This window comes from Equus quagga, chromosome 13, assembly GCF_021613505.1.
Source record: "Equus quagga isolate Etosha38 chromosome 13, UCLA_HA_Equagga_1.0, whole genome shotgun sequence".
In the NCBI taxonomy this organism is placed as follows: Eukaryota; Metazoa; Chordata; class Mammalia; order Perissodactyla; family Equidae; genus Equus; species Equus quagga.
In genome coordinates this window covers 68467878-68480845 of record NC_060279.1, presented here as the reverse complement: position 1 = coordinate 68480845, position 12968 = coordinate 68467878, and the positions used below count along the sequence as shown (strand labels likewise).

Sequence of the window (12968 nt, the reverse complement as noted above, 5' to 3'; positions counted from 1 at the left end):
TCATCACAATACAGGCACATCTTAACAAACAAGAAAAATCCCAAATAAGCAATCTTAAACTACACCTAACTGAACTAGAGAAAAAAGAACAAATAAAGCCCAAAGTCAGCAGAAGGAGAAAAATAATAAAAATCAGAGAAGAAATAAATACTATTGAAATGAAAAAGGCAGTAGAAAGGATCAATGAAACAAACAGCTGGTTTTTTGAGAAGATAAATAAAATTGACAAACCTCTAGCCAGACTTACAAAGAAAAAAAGGGAGAAAGCTCAAATAAACAAAATCAGAAATGAGCGAGGAGAAATAACAACAGACTCTGCAGAAATACAAGGGATTATAAGAGAATACTACAAAAAACTATATGCCAACAGAATGGATAACCTAGAGGAAATGGATAAATTCTTGGACTCCTACAATCTCCCAAAGCTCACTCAAGAAGAGGCAGATAATTTGAACAGACCAATCACAAGGAAAGAGATTGAAACAGCAATCAAAAACATCCCAAAGAATAAAACCCCAGGACCAGATGGCTTTCCTGGGGAATTCTACCAAACTTTCAGAGAGGATTTAATACCTATCCTTTTCAAGCTATTCCAAAAAATTAGGGAAGTTGGAACACTTCCTAACACATTCTATGAGGCCAACATCACGCTGATACCAAAACCAGACAAGGACACCACGAAAAAAGAGAACTACAGGCCAATATCACTGATGAACATAGATGCAAAAATTCTAAACAAAATTTTGGCAACCAGAATTCAGCAATTCATCAAAAGGATCATACATCATGATCAGGTGGGATTCATACCAGGGACACAGGGATGGTTCAACATCCGCAAATCAATCAACGTGATACACCACATCAACAAACTGAGGAATAAAAACCACATGATCATCTCAATAGATGCAGAGAAGGCATTTGACAAGATCCAACAGCCATTTATGATAAAAACTCTGAACAAAATGGGCATAGAAGGAAACTACCTCAACATAATAAAGGCCATATATATGACAAACCCATAGCCAACATCATACTCAATGGACAAAAACTGAACGCCATCCCCCTGAAAACAGGAATGAGACAAGGATGCCCTCTATCACCACTCTTATTTAACATAGTACTGGAGGTCCTGGCCAGAGCAATCAGGCAATAAAAAGGAATAAAAGGAATCCAAATAGGGAGGGAAGAAGTGAAACTCACGCTGTTTGCAGATGACGTGATCTTATATATAGAAAACCCCAAAGAATCCATTGGAAAACTCTTAGAAGTAATCAACAACTACAGCAAAGTTGCAGGGTATAAAATCAATTTGCATAAATCAGCAGCATTTCTATACTCCAATAATGAACTAACAGAAAAAGAACTCAAGAACACAATAACATTCACAATCGCAACAAAAAGAATAAAATACCTTGGGGTAAATTTAACTAAGGAAGTGAAGGACCTATATAATGAAAATTACAAGGCCTTTCTGAGAGACTTGGATGATGACATAAGGAGATGGAAAGACATTCCATGTACATGGATTGGAAGAATAAACATAGTTAAAATGTCCGTTCTACCTAAAGCAATCTACAGATTCAACGCCATCCCAATCAGAATCCCAATGACATTCTTTACAGAATTAGAACAAAGAATCCTAAAATTCATATGGGGCAACAAAAGACCCCGAATTTCTAAAGCAATCCTGAGAAAAAAGAACAAAACGGGAGGCATCACAATCCCTGACTTCAAAACATACTACAAAGCTACAGTAATCAAAACAGCATGATGCTGGTACAAAAACAGGTGCACAGATCAATGGAACAGAATTGAAAGCCAAGAAATAAAACCACACATCTATGGACAGCTTATCTTCGACAAAGGAGGTGAGGGCATACAATGGAGAAAAGAAAGTCTTTTCAACAAATGGTGCTGGGAAAACTGGAAAGCCATATGTAAAAGAATGAAAATTGACCATTCTTTTCCACCATTCACCAAAATAAACTCAAAATGGATCAAAGACCTAAAGGTGAGACCTGAAACCATAAGGCTTCTGGAAGAAAATGTAGGCAGTACACTCTTTGACATCAGTATTAAAAGGATCTTTTCGGACACCATGCCATCTCAGAGAAGGGAAACAATAGAAAGAATAAACAAATGGGACTTCATCAGACTAAAGAGCTTCTTCAAGGCAAATGAAAACAAGATTGAAACAAAAAAACAATCCACTAACTGGGAAAAAATATTCGCAAGTCATATATCTGACAAAGACTTAATATCCATAATACATAAAGAACTCTCACAACTCAACAATGAAACATCAAACAACCCAATCAAAAAATGGGCTGGAGACATGAACAGACATTTCTCCAAAGAAGATATACAGACGGTCAATAGGCACATGAAAAGATGCTCATCATCGCTGATCATCAGGGAAATGCAAATCAAAACTACACTAAGATATCACCTTATACACATTAGAATGACAAAAATATCTAAAACTAATAGTAACAAATGTTGGAGAGGTTGTGGATAAAAGGAACCCTCATACACTGCTGGTGGGAATGCAAACTGGTGCAGCCACTATGGAAAACAGTATGGAGATTCCTCAAAAAACTAAAAATAGAACTACCATACGATCCAGCCATCCCACTACTGGGTATTTATCCAAAGAGCTTTAAGTCAGCAATCCCAAAAGTCCTATGCACCCCAATGTTCATTGCAGCATTATTTACAATAGCCAAGACATGGAAGCAACCTAAGTGCCCAGCAACAGACGAATGGATAAAGAAGATGTGGTACATATATACAATGGAATACTACTCAGCTGCAAAACAGAACAAAATCATTCCATTTGCAATAACATGGATGGACCTTGAGGGAATTATGTTAAGTGAAATAAGCCAGCGAGAGAAGGATAATCTGTGTATGACTCCACTCATATGAGGAATTTACAATTATGGACTAAGAACAGTTAGTGGATACCAGGGGAAAGGTGGGGTGGGGGGTGGGCACAAAGGGTGAAGTGGTGGACCTACAACACGACTGACAAACATTAATGTACAACTAAAATTTCACAAGATTGTAACCTATCATTAACTCAATAAAAAAATTAAAAAATAAATATATATATATGTTTTATATATATATATATATATATATATATAGTGGTCCATCTATTTGGTCAAAATTATTAGCTTCCATCCCTAAAGTACATGAAATAATCCTACCCTTCTCCACTAGGCACAATATGAAAGATTTTCCAAGCTCAAAGCCTCCACTCACACTCAAACCAACTAGAATGTCCAGATATTATAACTCTTCTTCATCAAGATGTCAAAGAACAAAAGCCCATGCCATGAGCCGTTGGAACAGGGACTGCATTCATATAATAAACATTCTCTCCTGATATGGAAGAAGAGGAGGAATACAGCACCCATCAGAACATAGCAATAGCAAGATCCAGCTAGTGAGATGTTTGGAGGGAGAGCTCTCCTTAACTGAAGATGCTTTTCCCCCTAATTAGGTCAAATTCTGCTTCCTGGATGAAGTCCCCAAACCAGATGTCCCTTATCCTGCTTGGCCTCATTAATAGGGACATTAGAGACTAGAGCTCTGCTGGGTTTTACCCTCTGGGTATGATCCGAGGAGGTGCAGTACACAAAATATTGTTTTTATCCAAACAAAGTTTCTTTTAGTTAAAGCATGTGAATTTTCTGGTAATAGCACACACATATGTTGACAAAGGAAAACACACACAAATAAAGACCAAGTAACCTATCTGATCACATCTATTTTTAGGTGCAATTAGCCCATCCCCAATTCATTGTGCCTAATTTTTCTGTCTCTCATCCTAACTAAAATATTTTGAGCTTATCAGTCGTCTGTGGTAAAAGCACACAGCATTTTTTTTCTTTGGTAGTTTACAGGAATGCCTTCTTAAACAACAGGGAAATGATTTATTGGTAGAAGTTTTAATGTAATCATTGCTTTAAACCAAAGGTTTTAAGCCACAATCCAGGTTTGATTTTTGCTTTTTTTAACTATGTATAATTTTTTGTTAGAAAATGTGTCTCCAAATTTTTATTGCCTCACTTAAAGAAATGTAAACTCTACCCATCCACCTTACCTTGCTGCTCACGCATTCTTTCCATCCTCTTTCCTTCTTGCAGTTAAGGAACACATTTCTTTCTGAGCTCATTTCTTTCTAGATGTTCCCAGGCAGCAGTGGTCAAGAGTACATGGGTCACGACAGAGATATTCTGTTATCCTTAGGTCAACGTACAAGACGGTTCGTCACATTTTCCTGTCTTCCAGTTTTTCACAGCTGACATAGATTAACCAAAAAAAAATTTATAGTGGCATAACATGAGTTGCCATCTTTCTAGGATTCCATAAATTTTCCCACCCACCTTTGACCTATCCCCATGACAAATCCACATATATACTTTTTTTCCTGTTAATGTCATCATTTCAAAATAAAGAATTTGATGATTGTATCAGGGAGAGTTCAACCAGAGCAACAAAATCAGTAGATTCATTGCAAGGAGCTGGCTTATGTGACTGTTGAGACTGATTGGCAAGTTCAAAATCCACCGGGAAACTGGAACTCTTGGGCATGAGCTGAAGCATCTGTCAACAAGTGATTTCTTCTCAGGGAAGCTTCCACTCTCTCCCTTTGGCCTCTCAATTGATTGACTCAGGCCCACCCAGGTTATATAGGATAATGTCCTTTAGTTAAAGTCAAGTAATTATGGACTTTAATCACATCTACAAAACACCTTCACAGAAACACCTAGATGAGTGTTTGAATAACTAGGGTCTGTAGCTTCACCACAGTGACACGTAAAACTGATCATCTCTGTCCATCCCTTGTCAACATATAAACCACACACATCTCCTGAAACCATACACAATTTCCAAATAAAGAAAATAACAAAGTGATATTCTTGCTTAATATGGTACAACTATCCTGCCTACAATAGAAACATGCCAACCATTTCCCCAAAAGAGGATGCAACATCCTTGAGTAATGCGGGTCCTTCTCTTTTGACGTCCCTTAAATACCGTGATTTAAGGTTAACTATTATTAATGCATCTCATGTTGGATCATTAGGGGATAACAGTGGGAAAAAAACAAAACATTTTGTTAATACATATACAAAAAGATTCATAACAAAATTCTCATAACTATTATGTCTTCATTTTACTACTACCATTTCACATGGTAGTAGCTGGTATTAGTAACTATTTTCTTTCACTACCAGTTCTTATTTCCTTTGACCCCAGCAAACACTTCACTTGGTTTTGGTTCTTTGCCTGGTTGGGTGACCCAAATATTTATTTATAAATATATGTATATATACAAACATATATCTATAAGAGTCTGTTCTTATAGAACCACCTCCAGTACCAACATCTGTATCATTTAGTGTTCAGCCAGAGAAACAGAATCAGTAGTGTTCTGAATTCAAGTCACATAGGGAACTAGTGAAAATATATATATATACGTGTATGCATATATATATATATACACACACACATATATACACACCCACATAAAGATACAGTTGTGGGGCCCAGATAGGCAAGAATGAGATTTCTAGGGCCTTTGGAAGGGCAGACTGAAAGTCTCTGCTAGGAAAGGAAGCTGCCATCCACAGGTGTGATTTCTTTTCCTTCAGGAATCCTGCAGCTTTTCACTTAAGACTTTTTGAACTTCCAGTTATAAAATTAATAAGTCATGGGGATGTAATGTACAGCGTAGGGAATATAATCAACAATATTGTAATAACTTTGTATGGTGACAGATGGTAACTAGACTTATAGTGTAATGTATATAAACACTGAATTACTATGATGTACACCTGAAACTAATAGCATATTGTATGTCAATTATACTTCAATTAAAAAAAAAAGACTTTCTGCTGATTGCATCAGCCCCACCCAGCTTATTGAGGATAAACTCCTTTAGTTAAATCCAATTGATTGCATAATTTAATCAATCTACAAAATACCTTCACAGCAACACCTAGTGTTTTTTTAAATAACTGTGGAGCACAAACTAGTCAGGATGATGCATAAACCCTGTTATCAATGATGGAAAGAAATGTGTTTCAGGAGGAGCTGAGGAAAACAGGAAAAATACAAAGTGAAGTGAGGATATCCATACAATATTATAAATAATATTGTGAAGCCAAAATAATTAAGAAGAGTACTAAAACATTATAGAGAACAAAACGTTTATATATACATGTGTATAAGTAAACTAGAGAGCACAGATTCTAAGTCATCTTTGGAAAGATAATATGATACATGTAAAATTACCTGGTAGAGTCTGTACTTCCTCTTAATCTGATTACTTTAAGTTTCTTCCTAAAAGTGTTAAATATTTAATGAAGGGATTAAATAGAAGAGTATTTAAGGAATGGGTGGCTCACCCTGGGCGTTGATAAGCCCTGTGTCTTGGGGAGTTGCTCAGTTGTCCATTGGTCTCTGTGGAATCCAGGTACATCTTCCCAAGATGGATTTGAACAACTCTGTGAGTGGTCAGTTCCCATCTGCTTTTTTGCTCTCTTCTTTCATGATGCCACATGCTTTGTTTATTTTCCAAAGTTTACAAAAGTTAGAACCGCAATCACAATTAGAGGGATAGATAGCTGGAGCAGGGGTTGTTTTGCAGCAATAACTTTTATCAGAGGATTGATGGGTGCTTTGAAGTTGGAGACTGAAATTTCAAATTTACTATGACAGCCCTGAGTCCCAAAAGTGGGTTGTCAAGTTTTAAAGTTGACTCTTTAAATGGAGAAAAATATATATGGAATACCTAATATTTTATATTTAATTTTATTAAAATGTATTTTTATCACAAAATATGTTTTCTATATTTTTATTTAGCTTTTTAATTTTTTTATGTTTTACTTATTTCATTTATTTTCACTAATTTTCCTAGTTCCTATTGCTTACTATTTTCTTTGCATATAATTTTACAGATTTTCTGCAACTTCTTCCTTTGGTAACTCAGATCATAGGCTGTCATTTTTCCTATTCTATACATTCAACCTATATATTCAGCATTACTTTAGCTGCATCCTTTAAGTAAAAATAAAGAATAATCATTGGACCTACAGGCTTTCAACCTGGAATAAACATAAGACATATGCTCATACATTTTTAACCCATAAATATATCTTTCACATTTCTTTCCCTATTTTCTCTTCATCAGGGATAATACAAAAAGAAACCTGGCAAGGCAGGGTTGTTTACAGCCAGAGTCAAAAAGACATCCTCCAAAAATTGTTTCAACACAGCCCTTACCCTGATAAAGCTACCAGGGAAAAACTGGCCAAGGAAATTGGCATTGCAGAGTCTAAAATTCAGGTAAGCATTAGATTTCTATTTCATTATTTGTCAGGGTCAAGGTAAAGAGAAAAGCTGGGCTCAGCACCTTGAGGCAATTCTCCTGTTAGGTATGTTGTTCAGAAGGTTTTTCCTGTTATACTATATTGAAAACAAGAACTCTGTTTATATCTTTTATCAGTGGTGGAGAAATCGGTTGGACGTATTCACTTATGGAGGAAGGAGAATATACTGATTCGGGCTCTCTCAACAGGAAATAACTAAATCACAATTTGAGATTATTTATTTATTTTTTAAAGATTGGCACCTGGGCTAACAACTGTTGCCAATCTTTTTTTTTTTTTTTTTTCTGCCTTATCTCCCCAAATCCCGCCTGTACATAGTTGTACATCTTAGCTGCAGGTTCTTCTAGTTGTGGGATGTGGGACGCCGCCTCAACGTGGCCTGATGAGCAGTGCCATGTCCACGCCCAGGATCCGAACCCTGGGCCGCCGCAGCGGAGCGCGCGAACTTAACCACTCGGCCACAGAGACGGCCCCACAATTTGAGATTTAAAGAATACAGGAAATTGGATCACTATGATAATGATATGGTCATTACATATTGGAGTACAGACTGCAGAATGGTGATTGATTAATGTGTAATTACAAGGGAACTGTGGGGCAAGAATTCATATAAATTCCCAATTTTCAGGCTAGTTTTTAATTAATATCTGAAATGTGATTCATATACAGAAGTGTATGAAGTAAGATCCCATAATGTATTATTTTGAATATAACTACTGATATAAAAATGAAACTAAACTGGACTTCTTCAGTTAGTAAGGAGATAGCTGTAAACAATTATATATGGCTCTGCCATAGTGTTCGCTAACTTAATCATTAGTTTCCAGTTTCAACTTGCACTGAAGACTTATTGGAAAATATTTTGCCTGATTACTTTAGAGAACAGTTATAACCTTTTAGCACAATGCCTGGGATACGAGTTGTTCATCGGATATTATCATTAACATCCTAAATTTGATCATGAGTCATCAAATTATCAAAATAAAAGACTCAGAATTAGAAAGTACCTTGCAATTCTGACTCCAATAACGAGGTAACAAGCAAAGAGAACAATTGGTTGCGTTAGTGACAACAGTTTTACAGTGAGATGGACGGGATCCCTAAGTCTCCTTATCTATTGCTGACTATGGGGCAAAATAAGTAAGAGGAAATGTGGACGAGTGTTAGTCCAGCTTTTGACTGTGCCTAATTCTACTGCCCTGCATAAAGAAATTCTTTTCTAAGATCAATTCCATATGCATTGTGTATTCTGAAATGTTCTTTCTTACGAAGAGATGATGGGGGCCAAGAAGAGAATTCAGACATTGAAGACTAAGAGAGACAGAGAGATTGATTGATTGGTTATTTCTTTTGAGAGAACTAACAGTGTCTCTTAAATCAGGGAAATTTACTTTGGATACCCTGATGATGACCACAAAAGAAAGGCTAATTTGAGTTAAGAGCAGATTGTGTGCTGTGCTGTCCTGAATTATACACTAATAGTAACACCATTCCTAGGATAATACATTGCCTTTCTCTTAGGGATATTATCCCAGGGGCAGTTGATCAAATCAATTTTGTTCAATTGCACTGACACTTAGGATGACACAAATCAGGTTACATGACTTTCACATTTTCTTTTCCCACTTAGATTTGGTTTAAAAACCACAGAGCAAAACAGAGACAATTGGGATCCGGATGCTCCTTAGGAGAAGATCAAACCCAGGGACAGGACCAGACTCAGCCACGGATTCAAGGTAAGAACCTACAAGTCCAAATGCAGTTCTTCAGTGGGTCCCATTGAGATGGGAACAATTCTCCATGTTGTGCCCAAATTTTCCACAAAGAATCCTTAGCTCGGGAGCCAGTTACAGCTTGTTCTGGGCAATGTAGTGTCGGAAATATAAGCACGGTCCCACAGTTGGCTGGGACAGGTAGGTTCTTAGCAAGCAAGGTCTTTGACCTTTTTTTCGTCCTGCTGCTCGAGGCAGAGTGACATCCTCTTCTATCATCTCAGGGGGTTTCAGAGGGAGCGAAAGGTCAGCATTATCTTCACAAGTTTGAGTTTCCATTTTGAATGTGAAAGCTGTCCTAACAAGCCCCTTTTGTCCCTGTCTTCTCCCTTAGACTACTTACCAAAAGAAGCCAGACGAGACCAGACATCCCTCACAAGATCTCAATCAGACATCCTAGTTGGAGCCTTTGAGAGGAACCGATTCCCTGACATTGTAGCCAGGAAAAAACTGGCTAAACAAACAGGCATTCGGGAATCAAGAATTAAAGTAAGTTCTACATCTGTAGCAACAAAAATCCCTACCTGTTAAATGATATTACCGCCTGAGGGGTTGCTGGAAAACCTTGACCTAACTTGGATTATCACAGTCATCGAGGGCAAAGAAATGGGATAGTAAAAGAACAGGCATTGCAAGTCACATTCCTGCAAAAAGAATTTTCAAACCAAACTGTCAGTGGTGCATCCATCTAGAATCACCAGCAGCAAAACTGTGAGAAAATGTTAAAGTTAATACCTATTTTGAGAACACTCTGTCAGGTTTTCTATAGCTTGGCACTGTTTGGGCCAGATAATTCTTTAAGGGGCTGTCCTGTGCTTGGTAGGATATTTTTCAGCATTCCTGGCCCCTACCAACTAGATACCCTGTCCACTTCCCTTCCTCCCATCCACAACACCCCCCAAAAATCTATAGACATAGTAGAAGTCATCCAGTTGAGGAACAAAATCGTCCTCATTGAGTACCTTCTTCTACCTAAGTTAAGGGCATAGTGATTTAGCATATGTTCAATGCTCATGACTAGGAAGCATGTTCATAGGTTTATCAGCACAGTAGCCCTCAAAAACACTTATTTGTGCTTATTAACCCTTGAAGAGATTTACACAAGTGTATATAAGGTATGCATGCCTGTGCACACATTGACAAAGAGGAAAAAAATGTCAACCTGGTCAAGAGACCTTGTTCGCTGATCCATTGTTGAAATTAGAGGGTGGATTCTAGAGCATATGCCCTTTCAGCCAGTTTCAATTCACATGTAATGGATTGCTGAGTGTGTTATGACCTCAATGTATGTATCTGTATACATACATACACATATATACAAACATACACACACACACACACTGAACACAGGAACAAGGGTAATTAATTTCACATATATATTCTGAGATTAGGGCCTATATTAATAGCCCCTTTGCTTTACACAGTATGAGAAACAGAGCCAGAATTGCTTATGCTTCATGTCCATATCTTCCTTTTCCTCACGTAGATGTGGTATCAGAACCGAAGATCTCTGTACCCTGGGCAGAGCAGAAGTGAGCCCATGAATCCCTTGGCAGATGGCCCAAATGAGAGACCAGATCTGACAGTTCAGCAGCACCAAATTGACCTGTCCACTCTCCCAAGCAGGTCTTATCATTTTCCTTCCTCCAATTCTTTCAGCGGGAACAAAACATTTCTACTTGCTCTTCTTCCATCACATGTGTCTTTTGTCCCTGATGTGATCCAAGGACAAAATATCATGAGAACACAGCCTACACAGGCTGTGCAGGGAGGAGAGAATGCTTCCTCTACTTTGACACTTACAAATTATGTCCCAATACCCCTGACTTTGGGAGGAGACCTCTTGGATACTCAGAATCCTTTCTGGCCCCAATACCAAGAAAAATGCCAGGATCACAAAGAACAGACGGACACAGGAGTACTACAGTTGAAGGACAATTCTCAGCCTAATTCTGAGCACAAAAAACAGCCACCACAGGATCTGGGTCAGGTGGACATATCTTACATTATGCAATGGTGGGATGAGGGCTACCAGGCTCTGCTTGCAGAATGGGATCCTCAAAAAGGAACAGACTGAGACAGACTTGTGGGAGCAGTACACAGTCAGCTGGAGAACCATCTCACTCCCTCAGCCAACTGCACCAGCAATACGTAGAAACCTCAAGCCTGTAGGCCAACTCCCACCATCCAGACTTTCAGTAAAAGGTACAAACTTTTTTGAATCCTGATCCACAGGAAGAAGACCCTCCAGGACCTCAACCGTGTCTGAGTGAGGAAGATTCTCAGACTCTTCTGCACATGCTGCAAAGCTCACCAGGACCTGAGCTTCAGGAGGAAGAAGATGGCATTCTTAGAACCTGGTCCAGGCCTCCTTTCTCTTGATGCAGAATCGGTGCAATTGAAAGGATGATGAACAATGAAGTCACCCTGTTTGGGACAAAACTAATGCAGTGGGAAGGAGAAATCACTTGGGAACCCAAATGCAAGTTTTTTTACCCTGTCTTGTGGGCAGTGGTTATCTTCTGTACACATTTCACTGAGTAAAGGTTTGTGTCCAAGCTCCATGCAGCCTCTGGAAGCACTCCAGGTACTAGGCAGTGGAGACATCTGCTGAAACTTTGCAAAAAAAAGTATTTTACGGACAAATATGACCTCCTCCCTGTAATCATCATGTCCTCAACAGTCTGGAATAGCCATGAACTGTACCTCACCCAGGTGAGAATATGTCTCTGAGGGACACATTGGCACTTCTTTCCCTTCTGGCAACACAGGAAGGCAAAATTGAAATTAGTTTTTCATGTAGAAAATGAAGGGATGCTCTATTTCCTGATGATGTGAGTTCATAAAAGTGAGCTTTTTCCCGAAGCTCTGAGGGTTTGAATTGGACACTAGAAACTACCTCAAGTATCCATCATTAAGGGGATGATTAGGATAAGTCCATAATACTAAGTAATTTTCATTTATAAATGTATTTTTACTTTAACTATTTAAAACACAAAAAAAAAATCACAGGAAATTATCGTAGCAACATCATACAATCACTGAATATAGTCTAATGATGTTAATATTTCCACTATCTTAGGTTTTTCATATATATCTACACATATACACATATATCCACAAAATCCTCATTTTATTATAAATTCTGCTAATCTAAAACCTGGGATAATCATTCTCATTCTCAGTCTTCTCTTTTCTTTTGAAATGCTAACGTCTAAAAATAGATTTTGGTGTATAAAGGTGTATGTGGGTTTACCTTGGTATAATAAAAATATCTTTGAAAAATACCACTTCTTTGTTCATTTTATCAATTTGCATTGTTTTGTCATATTTGCTTTTTTTACTTTCCATGTAAAGGTGTCAAAACAAGGTCAGTACACAGACAACTAGTTCTACAAAGATACCAGTTTTGCACTAACACAAACAGTTGTGACGGGGACATTCTTACTGGTGTCTGGATGCACTATGTGCAAGAGTTTCTCTAGGCGTTTATACACTAAAGCACAAGTGCCAGAATATTCTAACATCAATATTTATTTATAATTATCAAATTACACTCAGAAGAAAATATTTTTCCTAATATGTGCTATCCTTTCATGAATCACCTAGGGAATTAAAACTCACACGCATACGTGCATACAACATATACCCATATTAGTGGCACAAATCTACAAAAAAAGAATCTGACTTATTTATTTGACAGTATTGATACCATACACAGACTAGGTAGCTTCAGCAAAAGCAACTTATTTTCTGACACTTCTGGAGACTGGAAGTCCAAGATCAAAGT

At 37.7% G+C, this 12968-nt stretch overlaps 1 protein-coding gene across 1 annotated transcript; it reads left to right on the top strand.

The window, feature by feature from the left end:
• The first annotated feature begins 2850 nt into the window (after nucleotides 1-2850).
• On the top strand, nucleotides 2851-11255 carry DUXB (double homeobox B). The gene is made up of 5 exons (XM_046682050.1): nucleotides 2851-2866; nucleotides 7199-7362; nucleotides 9037-9142; nucleotides 9513-9667; nucleotides 10665-11255. Exons 1-5 carry the CDS (start codon nucleotides 2851-2853, stop codon nucleotides 11253-11255), a joined length of 1032 nt encoding a protein of 343 aa, XP_046538006.1.
• Nucleotides 11256-12968: the final 1713 nt, after the last annotated feature.